The sequence below is a fragment of the Drosophila simulans genome, chromosome 2R, assembly GCF_016746395.2.
Source record: "Drosophila simulans strain w501 chromosome 2R, Prin_Dsim_3.1, whole genome shotgun sequence".
NCBI classification, from domain to species: domain Eukaryota; kingdom Metazoa; phylum Arthropoda; class Insecta; order Diptera; family Drosophilidae; genus Drosophila; species Drosophila simulans.
The window spans coordinates 2,169,184-2,186,572 of record NC_052521.2 but is presented as its reverse complement, the minus strand read 5'-3'; the positions used below and the strand labels follow the sequence as shown (position 1 = coordinate 2,186,572).

Sequence of the window (17,389 nt, the reverse complement as noted above, 5' to 3'; positions counted from 1 at the left end):
GACGGTATGAAGCGGCGTTACCTCCATTAGTACTTATAGGGCTGCAGTGGGACAGGTGCGCATTGCTCCTGTCATGCATATGCAGGCCATGTCATGTCATGCAGGACTTCGGATCAGTGATGTCTTTCTTTCCAGCTTTTGGAATGAAGACCACTTTGGCTATACTCCAGGAAGAAGGTATGTGTCCTAAAGCTAGGCTGCTGATCAGTATTTTCCTGATCGGCACTGCGAGCTGATTTAGCGCTCGTTGTAGCAGGATTGGCTGAATGCCATCTGGACCAGGAGATTTGTAGGGCTGGAATGTACCATTTGCCCATCTTAATCTCTCCGTTCTTACTATTGATTTTGCTTTGGCCCAATCAGTAGCACACGGTCTACTTTATGCCGTTACCGGGGTATTCCCATCCGATTGAAGAGTGCTTCCCGGAAAGTCAGTTGCCAGTAGTAGCTCGAGTTTCTCCTTACCTCCTATAGTATAGGAGTTATCCTCCGTACGTAGTGCCTGATTTGATTCTGGCACTCTTTTGGAGATTGCTCTATGAAGTCTTGCGCCTTCACACGTGTTTACTATTGCCTCACAGAAGGTTCTATAGTTTCTTCGTTTGGCTTTCCTGATCTCATGGTTATACATGGTCAGTTTATTCCGGTAGGAATCCCAGTTCCCTTTTTGCTTTGTTAAAGAGACGCCTGGTCGCTTTCCGTAACTTCTCCAATTGGTCGTTCCACCATGGAGCATCTTTTTCCCTCTTGGCTCGACCAAGGGAGCAGTTTTCTTTAAACGCGTTAGTAAGACACGAGTTAATATCTTCTACGGCGGCCTCCAGTTCTAGAGTGGTACGGAGTTTCCCGGTTACCCCAGAAGCTGGATTCCGCAGTAAGGAGGCATTGAACCCTTCCCAGTTCGTATTCCTGGGATTGCGCTTACGCTCGCTACATTCTAGATTTAGCCCTATGTTAAAACGAATAATTCTGTGATCTGACATTTACTCCTCAGGAGATGAGTGCAAGTCGCTTATATGCGAAGCCACTGATCTGCTGGAAAGTGTAATGTCCAGAACCTCAGATCTTACCCTGGTAACAAATGTCGGAATATTGCCGACATTTAGGATTTCTAGATTGTTATTCAAGATAAATTCTAAGAGTGGCTCACCTCTTTGATTTACGTCGCTGCTGCCCCATATCACGTGATATGCATTTGCATCACATCCGATGATGACGGGTGAGTGTGTCTTCTTGCAGTATTCTGCCAGTGCAGTGATTTCGGGCGGTGGGCTCGCCTCGTCACCGGCAAAGTATACCGATGCCACCACATTCTTCTTGGCTGCTCCCACATCTTCTACCACGATCGGTACACAGTCCCGCGTGAGAAATTCTGTAAGTATATAATAATTAATACTTATACATGCCAGGATACAGGCTCTAGGGCTAGAGGCCCGTTGATCCCAAACTTCCTTGGCGTTCTTCACGTACAGTCCTTTTATTCCCTGGTTATACCAGGGTTCCTGTACCAGGGCTAGCCCAAGATGTTGTTTGGTGAACATCCTTACCAATTATATTTTTTTCACATATGAGAATTGCAAACATTTAATTATATGTATGTACACTCACTTTTTCCATTCATCAAATTACATACAAATATGTACATATGATGCACACTTTTTTTTTTTGTGCAAATATGTACACACATGTATATTTTTTGTTTAAATTTACCTCGTCGCCACTGTAACACCTCAACCGTTTTGTATTATATGAGATGTCTTTTATTGAATACTTAAATACGTGGTTTCTAACACAACTTTTGTTCATCTGTTTTCTTTGCCAACTCTCAGAAGACTACTGCAGTTAGGCTACTGTTCGCTCCCAGTTTCTATCTCAGAGAGTGAGCGTTTGCCTATTTCAGTGTTTAGGAGAGAGTCGCTCTCCAGTCCTTCTCGCATCTGAATGAGGGATAATAAGTAAAATATATAATAGAAACGATTACCTTTTAAGAATTATATCAGAAAAAACAAAAGCACCCAAAATGGGATTAATAGACTCTATGACAGTGGATTCTAAGGCTAATGTAATTAATAAAAAGGAATAGGAAACGAGAAATTTTTAACTACCGATCTGCTGCTAGGTACTTTAATACAGTTAATTATAAATTCATTCATAAAGGCATACAAATTACACAATAAATGCCCACTAAAAAATTACGGCAGAGGGGCTAAACATTTGGAAACAATTAAGAAAAGAAAAGGAAAAGGGAAATTAAAAGGAAAAAACAAGAGAGAACGCTATTGTCGAGTTCTCCGACTATCAGATACCTCAACTAGTGGAAATGCTAACGCGAAATTTCATAATTTTTATGGGATATCGATAGATATTGGTGAATAAAATGGAAAAACATTTAATAATGGTTGAAAGGTGTGGGCGCGGCAGTTTTGGGCGGTTTGTGGGTGTGAAACAACAAACTTGCGCTGCGTCTTTGTCTATAAAATCTTTTTGCTGTGGGTAGACCTTTCAGCTTTTATAGTTCCTGACATCTCGACGTTCATACGGACGGAAGGACATGGCTATTGGCTATTGATCCCGTTCAAGAATATAAGTTAACACAATTGCCCGGAGCCCGTACGGAGCACTCGCGGAGCGAGTGATCGGCCTGACGCAGAAGTGCTGACCTGGCCTTCTGCCAGCAGTTCTGCTGCGGACCAGAGGCCTGGAGTTAAACCGGTACCGAATTCTTAAGTTAGTTTTTAATCATACTCCGAGGCTTACGCCTTGTAATTATAAATACACGAATATTGTGACCCTCGCCCTAACGGGAGAGTGGTAAATAAATATAATTAAAATAAACCAACGACTTATAATTGGCGCCCAACGAAGAAATCGGACTCACGCGAGACGGAATTCGCGAACAAAAAACAAGCACCCGAAGTGAAAAGAAAAAAAAGCGAAAAAATTAAAATCACCAAAATTAAAATTCCATAAATTGGACAGATCGAATCAAAAAACCACCCGAAAGGAAAAAACATAAGTTCAAACTTTCACAAAGCGGAAAATTCTTAACCAAATAGAGAGGCAGAAGCGGCATCGGCAGCGACGACAGCAGCAGTACTGGTGGCGAAAGAAAGCCGTCGGCAAAACACCTCGACAATAAAATTAATTTATTAACATGTGAGTAGGCTTTTTGCCAAAAAGTTCGCCAATAAATAAAAAATATTTAACAAATAGTGAGCTTAAAACTTAATAAATACATTCTCATGTGCTAGAAAATCCAAAATAAAAAATATAAATACACTAATTAAATTATATCCAGCAAGTTGTGGAGTTGAAATTTTAGCAAACCACAAATTAATTTGATATTTAACTCTCGCTAGGAAATACAATAAATACTTATAATTAATATTCTACAAACTCTTGATTTAGTTCTATAAAACCTGCAAAATTTTTTACATAAAGAACTGTCTCATGTATAGGGATACTGGGAACATTTCCTCAGAAGAAGAAGTCCTAAAACTTTTACACGGAAAGTGCCAAAAGTAAAAAAAATAAAAAGTGGCAGTAAAAAATAGAATTAAGATACCGTCAACCAGTAGGGCAACAGAAATGCAGGCGGAACAAATTGCGTAGCCTGCGCACTTCAAAGGCAGGAAGAACTATTCGAAGCAAAACTAGCTACAATTATGGAGGAGTTAAGTTTACTTAAGGATAAAAAACCGAAAATCCAGACATTCCAGGAAATAGAATTGAATCCAAACATTGAGTGTAATGAGCCCCTTTATATGGTCAAGTCTGTTCCAGAATTTGACGGTAAACTGGAAATTTACGTTTCCTGGAGACAGACTGCAGCCTACAAAATATTTGCGCCTTACGAAGGTAGCAGCCGACATTATCAGGCCGTCGGAATCCTTAAAAATAAAGTAAGAGGCCCAGCGGCTGCTGTATAAGCCTAATTTAACACGGTATTTAATTTTCACGCCATAATAGCGCGCTTAGACTTCACGTATGCGGACAAAACTCCGGCACATGTAATAAAACAAGAATTAAGTTTGTCAAGGCAGGGAGAGTTACCCCTACTCAAATACTATGATGAGATAGAACGGAAGCTAACGCTTCTTACAAAGAAAACAATAATGACTCACGACGCAGCCGGAGCGGCCGTCCTTAATGAACAGCACAGGGAAGACGCTTTACACGCGTTCATATCTGGCTTAAGGAAATCATTAAAAATTGCCGTTTTTCCGGCACAACCGCGGGACTTGCCATCAGCATTGGCGTTAGCTCAAGAAGCTGAGTCAAGTAACGACAGAAGTATTTTCTCGGCCACGTTCGCCCGACATAACGAAGAAAGAGCCTATAGGCCAAACAACCAGAAACAGGCAGGTTGGAAAAGTTCGCAGTCATACGGAGAACCCAACAAAAATTCGGGGGCGATTAAAAAAAACCCCCATTTTGTTAGAACTCTAAAGGGAAAAAACAATCAAAGCGGTTCCTTTAAGCAAAGGCCACACAACAGTGCAGGTAATGGCCAAAGCCAACTGGCGCTAGAGCCAATGGAAGTTGACCCTTCCTCCCGGTCCAAACAAACCACAACATGGCAAAGAGGGCGGTCAGCACGGTCTCAGCAAAAAATCAACTTCATGCCGGAAGAAAACACCGACGAAGAAGATTATGACTCCGTTGCCCAGGCAAGCGCCATAGAAATACAGGACGAGCTGGATGCAGAGGACTCCTGCAATTTTTTAGGGTAAAGTCCCTGCTCTCCTACATTACACATACGGTGGCAGGAGGAGAAATAAAACTATTACTAGATACAGGCACCTCAAAAAATTATATTACTCAACTCCCGGGGCTGAAAGGCGTCGTGGCAGCGGGAAAACCCTTTACTGTAAAGTCAATTCATGGCTTTACCAAAATCGATAAAATGTATAGTTTCGGTGTTTAACGTAAAGACACCCTTTTTTATTCTGAACAATCTTAAAGACTTTGACGGTATTATTGGTCTCGACTTACTTAAACAAGTAAATGCGAAACTTGATTTTATCGGAAATGTTCTAAATACTAGTAACGGAAAAAATCAAGTTTGCTAGGGCGGAAAACGTTAACTTCATTAAAATCGATGATGGAGACGTTCCTCGTGCTATTAAAAACTCGTTCGATAAAATGATAGTTAAAAATCACAAAGCCTTCGCTGACCCAGACGAGGCATTACCATTCAATATAAATACTAAATACTATCGCCACAATTAAAACAGATGGGGAGCCGGTATACTCAAAATACCCGCATCCCATGGGTGTGACCGAATTCATCAATGCAATACGACTAGTTATCGATTTTAGGAAACTAAACCAGAGAACAATTGTCGATAAATACCCTATCCCAACAATTTCGACAATACTGTCAAATATGGGAGAGTCCAATTTTTTTACGACACTGGATCTTAAGTCAGATTTTCACCAGATAGAGCTGGCAGAAAATGACAGAGAAAAGACGGCATTTGCAATAAACAACGGCAAATACGATTTTTTTAGATTACCATTTGGGCTTAAAAATGCCCCAAGCATTTTCCAAAAGGGCCATTGGCGATGTCCTAAGAGATGGAATTTCAAAGATATGCTACGTGTACGTCGATGACGTCATAATATTCTCCAAAACAAAGGAAGACCACGTTAAGGACGTGGATTGGGTTTTAAGAAAACTCTTGGAGGCAGGCATGAGAGTATCCCAGGAGAAATCAAAGTTCTTCAAAAAGAGCGTTGAATACTTGGGGTTCATAGTGTCGCAAGAGGGTCTACGAACTTCACCTGAAAAGGTGAAAGCCATAAAAGAATTCCTCCTACCTAAAACACTTTTCGAACTCAGATCATTTTTGGGACTAGCAAGCTACTATAGGTGCGTTATAAAAGACTTTGTAACAATCGCAAGGCTTATAACGAATATCCTAAGAGGAGAAAATGGAAAAGCAAGCAAATATCAGTTAAGGAAAATCGACATCGATATGACCAAAGAACAGAAAGAAACGTTCAACAGGTTGATAGAAATCTTGGCATCGGAAGACGTTCTGCTTTCATACCCAGACTTTAAGAGACCATTTGATTTGACAACGGATGCGTCAGGTTTTGGTCTAGGAGCGGAACTATCTCAAGACGGCCGCCCGATCACAATGATATCACGCGCCCTTAAAGATAGTGAAAAAATTATGCAACCAACGAGCGAGAGCTGCTCGCCATAGTTTGGGCACTGAAAACCTCCGAAACTACTTATACGGTGTAAAAGGGTTGCGGATTTTCACCGATCACCAACCACTTACCTTTGCCGTCTCGGATAAAAACCATAACGCGAAACTAAAGCGCTGGAAGGGAATTATCGATGATCACGGCGCCAAATTGGTCTAAAAACCAGGCAAAGAAAATCTTCTGCCAGAACCGTTGTCTCGCCAAAAAATAAACGTCATTGTTGTAGTTTATAATTTATATTTCCTTTCTTAATAAATAAATAAATAGTCAAGTTTGTGTTTGAGTTTTATGTTTTATATTTTAAGTTATTTTCGACTGCAACACCAGCACCACGACCTACTCACAGCAAAAAACGTACAAGAATGAGAAAACAAATAAAAAGTGTGGCCATTCATGTCAAATATAAAGTAGTGTTGTTTAACGTTATTTTTGTAGGTTGAATAGTATATTCCAACACGCCCCTCAAAAATAACGTCTATAATTAAAAACATAACAATAATATTCATTAGTAACTATCAAATGTGGGTGGTGTGCATTCTGGGAAGTGTTAACTGATCCAGCATTTGCTGCGAGGATACGGGGAAAACCCAGAAAAACCCGATCAGATCATTGTAACAAAATATGTTTACAGGAATTTAAATTTGAAAAATATATATAAAAATTTCATTCAGCATTCGATTGGTCGTCTTGCAGCAAACCCAATTTGTCTCGTAACTCCACAAATCTCGCAGCAGGCAACGGTTTTGTAAATATGTCAGCCAGTTGATTCTCTGTAGGAATATACTCAAGACAAATCACATTATTCTGAACTTGCTCTCTGGCAAAATGATATTTAATATCAATATGTTTAGCTCGTTTATGACATGAGGGGTTGTTTGCTATGCTAATACAGCCTTGATTGTCTTCGTAAATTTTAATGGGGTTTTCTAGTTTAATGTTAATACTAGTTAATAAAAATTTAAGCCATAGAGCTTCTCTCACGGCTTCAAATAAGGCCATATACTCAGCTTCAGTTGATGAGGCTGCTACTGAGTTCTGTCTCTTTGTATTCCAACAAATGAGATTAAAATCAAACATTTTGAATAAATACCCTGTTGTACTTTTTCTATCAATTTCACTACCACCCCAATCAGAATCCACATAACCAATAATTTTATTTTCAAATGCCAAGTTCTTTTTAAAAATCAATTTCATATCGATAGTGCCCTTCAAATATCTAAGAACTCTTTTTAAGTTCTGCCATAACTCGGAGTTATTTTTGCTACTATATCTGCTCAAGATATTTACTGCAGTAGTTAAATCTGGGCGTGTACAAAGCATTATGTACATTAAACATCCTATGAGGTTACGGCATGAGGTATTGCAGTCTTCATCTGAATTAAGTAATTCATAATTTATTTTACTAGGTAAAGGAGTACTAACTGCATTACAATTTTCCATGTTAAATTTACTTAAAATTTTTTTTTTTTTTAACATATGCAGATTGGCTTAAATAGATTTTATCTTCATGCATTTCTATCCTAATTCCAATAAAATGTTTTATTTCATTTAGGTCAGTCATCCTAAACTTTTCCATTAAATACCTTTTGAAGTTATTCATTCTTGTCATATCTCCTGTAGCTATAACCACATCATCTACATATAATAATACATATATGTTTTCATTGATGTTACCTTTGTCTAAAATATATATACAGCGATCAACTGAAGAGTTTACAAACTCACACTCTTTCAATGCTTGCTCAAATACTTCAAACCAGCATCTAGCCGCTTGCTTGAGTCCGTAAATTGCCTTATTCAATTTACACACATTGTCACTATTACACGATATACCTTGAGTAAGTCTCATATAAATTTCCTCTTTTAACGTGCCATTTAAGAAAGCTGTTTTTACATCCATTTGATGGACTTTCAAGTTATACTGTATTGCTAATGACAATATAAATCGGAAACTTGAAATTCTAGCTACAGGAGCAAATGTCTCTTCATAGTCTATTTGGTATTTTTGAGTGAATCCTCGTGCAACCAATCTAGCTTTGTATCTAATTGGATTTCTATCTATCTATCTATCTGCTATCTACAATATTTTTGTTTTCAGGCCTTTTTGTAATTGTCCAAGTATTATTAATTTTATAAGCATTTAACTCTGTATTGATGGCTTCTTCCCAAGAAGATTTATCATCCCTATATTGAATTTCATCAAATGAATTTGGGACATCGTTAAATATAGTGTGAGCATTTAGAACAACTTTATTTAGACTATTATCCTCTTCATTATAGGATATCTGAGGCTTAGTCTTTAATCTCTCACTTCTTCTATTAATAATTTCTATGCCATCATTTTTAGTTGGATTATCAATTCCAATTTCTTTTAAGTGCTCTGCTGTTTCACTTTCCCTACTCTCATTCGGGTTGCCTGATCCCTTACTTTCATTCAGGTGATCATCTCGCTTTCTTTTCTTACTCTCATTCAGAAAATATTTATTACTTTCCTTACTATCTTTCAGGAATTGTATGTTGTCGCATTCCTTACTCTCATTCGGGAATTCTGTTTGTATTATTTTCCTACTGTCATTTGGAAAATTTTTATTTTCACTTTCCTTACTATCTTTCAGGAATTGTATGTTGTCGCATTCCTTACTCTCATTCGGGAATTCTGTTTGTATTATTTTCCTACTGTCATTCGGAAAATTTTTATTTTCACTTTCCTTACTATCTTTCAGGAACACTGTTTCAAATTTAACAGCTCTAGAATTAACCATATTGGTTTCATCGACAACAACATCTCTTGCGACAATAAATTTTTCATTTACAGCATCCCACAACTTAAAACCATTGGGTTCATAGCCCACAAAAATACTTTTAAATGATTTATCATCAAACTTTCCTTGTTTGTTTTTAATATGCACATAAACAGTTGCACTAAACACTCTCAAATGTTTTAAGTATGGCTTCTTATTGTGCCACATCTCATATGGGGTCTTTGAACTATCAACAAGTGCTCTGCTAGGAATTCTGTTGATTAAATAAGTAGCAGTTAATACTGCTTCGCCCCAAAAGCTTTTATCTAGTTTTGCACCACTAACCATGGTTCGAGCTTTTTCCGTAATGGTTCTTATCATTCTCTCAGAAACACCATTTAACTGAGGTGTATGTGGCACTGTTAAGTGATAAGAAATTCCTTTCTTAACACAAAATTGTCTCATCTCATTTGACAAGTATTCTCTACCATTGTCAATGTATAAATACACAACCTTTAAATTAAAATGAGCTTCACTCTTGGCTACAAAATCTTGAAACATGCTAAACACATCAGATTTATATTTAATTAAATAAGTTACACAATAATGTGTAAACTGATCAACAAAGATCACAAAATAATTTTTATCATCTAAAGTAACTGGAGTAATAGGCCCACAGACATCTGAGTGTACTACAAAAAGTGGTCTTTTAATATGGGTCTTATCTTTCAATTGTTTAAAAGGAAGTCTTGCCTGTTTACCATTTAAACAGGGTTCACAAATTTCACATGATAACTCTAAGTTGTTTAGAAGACTTTGATCACTAAACATATTCTTTCGTTTTATTTCTAATAATTTGCCATCGCTTATATGGCCAAACCTCTCATGCCATAAACGAAAATTATTTTTATGCTTAGCATTTATAGAATATGCTTGAAAATTGATCACAGGTACATTGTTTAACATACCTGAATTTTTGACAACCATTAACCCATTTTTCGAAATGGTTACACCGCTTTTGTCAAATTCGATCGACATTCCTGCCTCTTGGAGACGCTTTACGGACATCAAATTACCAGCAGCTTCCTTACAAAAGAGTACATCCTCCAGTGTAATCTCATGGTCATTCCGTAGTCGGACAATACCACGCTTAGTGGCATAAATAAATTCGCCTTGCTTGGCCACTGCAATCTTAAGTGGAGGCACAACCTCCACACTGTCGGTATACAGCGACTCATCATTTATAAGATGGTCACTAGCACCAGAATCAAGGACAAACCCGCAGTTATCCATCACTGAAGTATTATTCACTTCTTTTACCATAAACGCAATGCCGTGTGATGTTGCAGTTTGAACTTGTTTTTCATTTTCTTTATTTTTATTATTTAATATTCTTTTATAATGGAAGCAGTCTTTTTTAATGTGGCCTTCTCTGCCACAGTGGTGACACTTGACTTTATACTTTGAATTTCCCTTGAATATTTTCTTTGGTTTAGTTACCCGATTTTTAAACAAATTATTTTTATAAGTGTTATTTTTGTTGTGCACGTCTCATCGCGTTCATAACTTTCTTGCTTGTATCGTTGTGGTCATTTTTAATTTTAATTTCTTGATCCAGCAATCTATTTTTCACAAACGCCAATGTCAAATTTTCTTCAGATAATGTCTCTATCGCTGTAATAATTCCATCGTAACACGAAGGCAATGTGATCAGTAGATGAGAAATTTTATCCATCTCTTCTATTTTTGCACCAGCTGCCAACAATTCACTTATAAGTTCGTCAAAAATATGAAAATGGCTTAATAGTGACATCTCACTCGATAGCTTCAGAGAAAGCAAACGTTTTCGCAGCGCCAGTTGCGACGCCAAACTTTTTTCGTTCATAAACGGCGTCCAAATTCTCAAGAATCTGACGCGCCGTAATGTCGCTTGTTGCGAAATTTAAAAACGAGTCGCTCAGGTACTCTATTATTGTACTTTTTGCACAACGCTCTGCCTTTTTCCAGGAGTCATCTACCTCGTTAGGCATTAAACCATCAACTACTTTAAGCACATCTTGCTCGGCTAAAAGAGCCCTGATTCTAAATTTCCAAATCGCGTACTTCTCGCCATCAAACGGCTTAATATTACGTTTAGCCTTGTCCATTTTTCACTCAAATTCTGAGAAGGAATTAATTTCACAAGAATGTGAAAAAAAATGCTATTTCACAATTTATTTCCACAATCTTTAATTCACAATTTAATTGTTTATTAGGCATGGACTGGGCCCATAACCTGTTGTAGTTTATAATTTATATTTCCTTTCTTAATAAATAAATAAATAGTCAAGTTTGTGTTTGAGTTTTATGTTTTATATTTTAAGTTATTTCCAACTGCAACACCAGCACCACGACCTACTCACAGCAAAAAACGTACAAGAATGAGAAAACAAATAAAAAGTGTGGCCATTCATGTCAAATATAAAGTAGTGTTGTTTAACGCTATTTTTGTAGGTTGAATAGTATATTCCAACAGTCATAAATGACGAACAGTCAGATGTAGCAACAATACACAGCGAACAGTCGCTAACTTACACTATTGACACAACGGACAACCCGGTAAACTGTTTCAGGAATCAAATCATAATCGAAGAAGAAACAGTTTTTCGGTAGACACATTCATCTTGTTTAAAAGCAAGGTGAGACACATAATAAGGATTTCTAAACGAGAAAATCTTCTTAATGCATTACAAGATGTGGTAAATGCTGAAGTAGTTAACGCAATACATTGCTCCCTACCGATCTTGGCATTTATCCAGCACCGATTAGTTGAATTGTTCCCAAGCACCACTTTCAAGCATGCGAAAAGCTTTGTGCAGGACATAACGGATGCAACTGAGCAGAGAGAAATTGTTATAACAGAACACAACAGAGCTCACCGAGCAGCACAAGAAAACGTAAAGCAAATCTTGAGGGACTATTTTTTCCCTAAGATGCTACGATTAGCAACAGAAACCACTTTGAACTGCAAGACCTGCTCAATGGCTAAATACAATCGTCATCCATCCAAACAAGCGGTAGCAGAAACACCTATACCTTCCTATGTGGGGGAAATCCTCCACATCGACATCTTTACAACAGATGGAACCCTTTTTCTTACGTGCATTGATAAATTTTCGAAATTTGCCACAGTGCAAACCATCGCATCGAGGGCTATTGTGGACGTAAAATCTCCCCTATTACACATAATAAATTTCTTTCCAAAAATAAGAACCATTTACTGCGATAACGAAAGATCCTTAAATTCCGAGACCATTAAGACAATGTTGCTAAATCATTTTAATATCACCATTTCCAACGCCCCGCCTCTGCACAGCACCTCAAACAGTCAGGTAGAAAGGTTTCACAGTACCCTGGCAGAAATAGCCAGATCCTTAAAGCTGGAAACTGGCCTAAATGACACAACCGAATTGATTCTGTTGGCAACCAACAAGTACAACAATTCAATTCACTCAGTAACTAATAAAAACCGATAGAAATTATCCACTCGAAGTCTGCGGGATTCGAAGGGAGAGTCAGCAAAAAAATTAAACAAGCACAGAAAAAGAGCCTTGACCAAGTAAATAAAGATAGAACCTACGAGGACTATCAAGTTGGCGAAAATGTGTTCTTAAAAACCAACAAACGATTAGGGAACAACCTTTCCCCACTATGTTCAGAAGAAACCATAGAGGCAGACCTTGGGACCACGGTCCTAATAAAGGGGAGGGTGGTCCACAAGGACAATCTACGATAAACATCTTCGCAAGAGTCCTGACCCCGTTTCCAATCTTTTTATATCTTTTTAGGTTACGGTATCTCATTCTAATTCTTATACTAATAGCTGTTAAGACAGACGCGACGGTACGACTTAACGACTATACGAACGCAGACTACATCCCAATAGAGGACAATGAAATCGTCATCTGGGAATCGTACGGATACTTGCAACACTCGACAAACATAACAACGTACGAGGACTACGCCGATCAGACAGAGACAATGACAAGGACATTTACAGACGACCACCGGACACCAGTAATTATGACGGACTTGACACACATTCGCAAATTAGTAGCCACTCTAAGATTCCACCATAGGACTGCTAGGAATTTAAATTTGATCGGAACGGCACTGAAGGTCATTGCCGGTACCCCCGACTTTAACGATTGGGAAGAAATAAAATTCAATCAAGAGCAGTTATTAAGAACAGAAGAAAGCCAAACAGAATTAAATATCAAATTCCAAACACTATTGAATGAACTTGCAACAGCAATGAATCAAATTTCCAAAACTGAAACAGATAAAGAAACACACTTACTAGAGATCATTTTAGCTAAAAATAGAATTGTTGTTACAGATTTAGAAAATATTCTTATGGGCTTAACCCTAGCAAAAGTAAACATTGTAAGTCCATCAATTTTAGACGAAACCGATATTGGCGAATTTAGAGATAGACAGCCTATTGACATTAGTCTAATAGAGCTACTTGAAGTATCTAGCATAAGCGTATTCCAAAAGAAATTTTACACTTTTTAAAAAAATTTCCTAACCCTAAGATTAAATGTAAGAAAATTACAATCTTCCCGGTCCAGCACAACAACAAGATCTTGAACTTCGACGACGGAAATCTGGTGGCGGAATGCAGATCCCGGAACATCAAAATCGGGAACTGCAAGACGACGGTCGGCGCCACTTTCTGCAAAGAACTGCAGAATGGCACTTGCGCTCAGCAGATAATCTCCGGCGCCTTTGCACACTGTTCTACACTTCCCGGCCACCTGGATTCGGTGACCATTGTGGATCACGGCACTCTCATTGTGAATGATGCCAACGTGACCATAACCGACAGCCAAGGGAAAGACCAGAAAGTATCGGGTACCTACCTGGTAACATACACCGAAAAGGTAGCCCTCAATGGGACTTGGTACATTAATCAGATAGGAAATTGTAAACGTCACGACTCATCAGAATAGGTTAAGCCTTCCACTTCTCCACGAACTAAGTCTGAGGAACCTTCACCACATCGGGACTCTTAGAGAGAAACTCACCTTGGGGTCCCTCCTCAGCAATTCCTTCGGCATACTTGCTGCCTTCCTATTGTGCTCCACCATTTGGTTGAGGTACCACCACCTAAAGACCAGGAGCCACACAAAGCCAGGAGACAACAGTGATGTGGAGCAAGTGGGTCACCGGGACGGCGACCTCTTAAAAGGCGGAGAAGTTAACACAAGCAGTTCTCATGGAGTGAATCCAGGCCATATCCAGTGGTCTGCACGCGCACTAAGCAAACTGCTGATCGCGTATTCCAGGTGCAATTGCCCGGAGCCCGCACGGAGCACTCGCGGAGCGAGTGATCGGCCTGACGCAGAAGTGCTGACCTGGCCTTCTGCCAGCAGTTCTGCTGCGGACCAGAGGCCTGGAGTTAAACCGGTACCGAATTCTTAAGTTAGTTTTTAATCATACTCCGAGGCTTACGCCTTGTAATTATAAATACCCGAATATTGTGACCCTCGCCCTAACGGGAGAGTGGTAAATAAATATAATTAAAATAAACCAACGACTTATAATTTATATATAGTAGCATATGTGTCATAATATAACACTTGACTACATATACTTACACACACATACATTACCACATAGCAACAGCCATACACAAAATCATAGAATGCCTTAGGATATAAGTCATAAATTCAAGTATAACATAAGAACCCCACTTCTGGTGACAATAACAAATCCAGCCTGCCCTAATGTAAACATTAACATCCTCTGCCGAATCCGTTATTCCCACCAAAGGGTCAAAACCACTTACGCAGCTCAGGTTTCGGCTGATCAGTACCCATGAGCGATCCACTCAAGAGGGCACCCAATCAAACAGACATAAACATCCGCAGCCGCATTCGCGACTCCCACCAGAGGGTCAAAACCGCTTACGCAGCTCAAATCCTTGGCTTATCCAGTATCCATGCGCGATCCACTCAAGAGAGCGCTCAATTTATAGAAATACATAAGGGAGCCTCTTTTAGCTCAACACATAAAGAAGTAAATAAGTCTCAGCCAAAGGTTTCCTAAGCGTTCGCTTCGCAACTTAAGATTAGATTTAATTCTTTCGCTCTACGAATAGGACGTGAATTGTCTCCGCTTCCACACTTGTAATTTTATTTGAATAAAGATTCTATTTTTTATCTAATAAATTACCGTGGATTCGTTATTGGCGCAGTCGGTGGTCCTAAACTTATAGTGACCAACAAAAGTACCTTCGTGTATGATTTAACTTCAACTTTGTGGCTAATCAGTGCTACAAGAAGTAACTAATCCGCCAGTCAGACAGACAGTGCTTTATAATTAAAAACGTTTCAACTAGGTAGCCCACTATAGAGGCGTGACCGCTACTAGAAGTGATGAAAATTACATTAGTGCTGCAAGAACAAGACCATTAAAGGGTAACTGAAACCCCAGGTTTTGTGTATTAAATAAAGACAGTGGGTAGCCCGCTTTACAAAGAGTGTGACCGCTACGAGAAGTGAACAGAAACAAACCAACTACAACAATAAACAAAACAAAAAAAAACAACAATGGAACAACCACATCAACCAGTGCAACTAATATCCGAGAATCATCTGAACCAGGCTCTTGGTCAGATTCGACAAATACCAACATTTACCGGTACAAAACTAGAACTAAAAGAACTAAAAAATAGTATCAGCTATGACCAATCTTAAAACCACCTATATCAAGAATTTAGACAAAAACTCGGCCAGGCACAGGAACAAAATCCTGTAAACTATCAATGAAGACCAGTTTCTTCAACTGCTCCGAATCAGGCAATAAATAGACAAAGAGCTCCAGCGGCCATTCAAAAATGGATACGTCTGAAAATGTTCATGTACATGCCTCGGACGAAGAAGAAGAAACAATTCCTTCATAAATATTGTTTTAAACAATATACAGCTCCGATGTATCATACACACTGGGTCTACAATAAACATCATAAGAGCAAACATTTTTAATTCTCCAGATAAAAGTACTAATTTACAAGTTCACACCATCAACGGTGAAATAGCTTTAAAATAAGTTATAATTTTCAAATCCAGTAAGCTTTGCCAAACTAAACAAGCTTTTTATATTCATAATTTTTCAGAAAAATATGATATGATATTAGGTACAGATTTCCAACAAGACGACAAGGCCCAAATAAAGTTTATTGAAGCAAGCGTAAAATTAAACAATAGCGACTTCCTAATGGAGTACATACCAGAACGAGAAGGCCTAGAAGACAATATCGACTGTCTGAGTTTTTTAGATCCATCATCATTCACAGATGATGATGCCACAAATTACGCAATAGGAAACGAACTAAACGATTCAAATGAATTCAGGCTTGACCATCTAAATAAGGAAGAGTCAAATGCCCTTACTAAAATTCTTCACGAGCTAGGGACATACAATACAGAGAAGGCGAAAATTTGACCTTCACAAGTACTGAAAAGCATGTCATTAAAATTAAACATAAAGACCCTATCTATAGAAAACCTTATAAATACCCACAAGCCTACGACAATGAAGTCGAATTACAAATCAAAGAAATGATTCAACAAGGCATCGTTCGGAAATCGAACTCACCTTATTGTTCACCCATCTGGATAGTACCGAAAAAAAGCGATGCTTCCGGTAAAACAAAGTTTAGGATAGTTATCGACTATCCCAAACTAAACGAAATTACTATTGATGACAAATACCCAATTCCAGTTATGGATGAAATACTAGATAAGCTCGGTAGGTCTCAATATTTCACTACCATAGATTTAGCAAAAGGTTTTCATCAGATCCAAATGGACGAAAGCTCGATTCAGAAAACAGCTTTTTCCACAAAAAATGGTCATTACGAATACACTCGACTGCCATTCGGATTGAAGAATGCACCTGCAACATTTCAACGTTGCACCAACAATCTATTAGAAGACCTAATTTACAAAGATTGTTTAGTTTACATGGACGATATAATAGTTTTTTCCACTTTATTGGTAGAACACTTGTTATCTCTACGTAAAGTATTTGCTAAACTAGAAGAAGCTAATTTAAAGTTACAACTCGACAAATGTGAGTTTATGAAAAAAGAAACCGAATTCTTAGGTCACATTGTAACTACCGAAGGCATAAAGCCCAACCCAAATAAAATAAAAGCAATACAAAAATTCCCATTACCTAAAACTAATAAAGAAATAAAATCATTTTTAGGACTTTGCGGCTTCTATCGCAAATTTATCCCTAATTTCGCAAAAATTGCCAAACCCATGACGCAAAAAAAAAAAAGGTTCTGGGCCACTAAATATTTCAGGTCCTATCTTTTTGGTCTTAAATTTCAGATCCTTAGTGATCACCAACCTTTAGTATGGCTCGATAATATC

General features: G+C 38.3%; 1 protein-coding gene across 5 annotated transcripts in view; it reads left to right on the top strand.

The window, feature by feature from the left end:
* LOC27207406 overlaps positions 1–17,389 on the top strand; it is a 95,940-nt gene that overhangs the window by 34,402 nt on the left and 44,149 nt on the right. Inside the window, exon 5 of one of the 5 annotated variants that reach the window (XM_044922436.1) lies at positions 2,498–6,320. The exons of the other annotated variants lie outside the window; for them this stretch is intronic. Coding sequence (XP_044778371.1) covers positions 2,498–2,515 — 18 coding nt within the window. The 3' untranslated portion in view covers positions 2,516–6,320. Of the gene's footprint in view, positions 1–2,497; positions 6,321–17,389 lie in introns of those variants that run through there. 5 annotated transcript variants of the gene reach the window in all.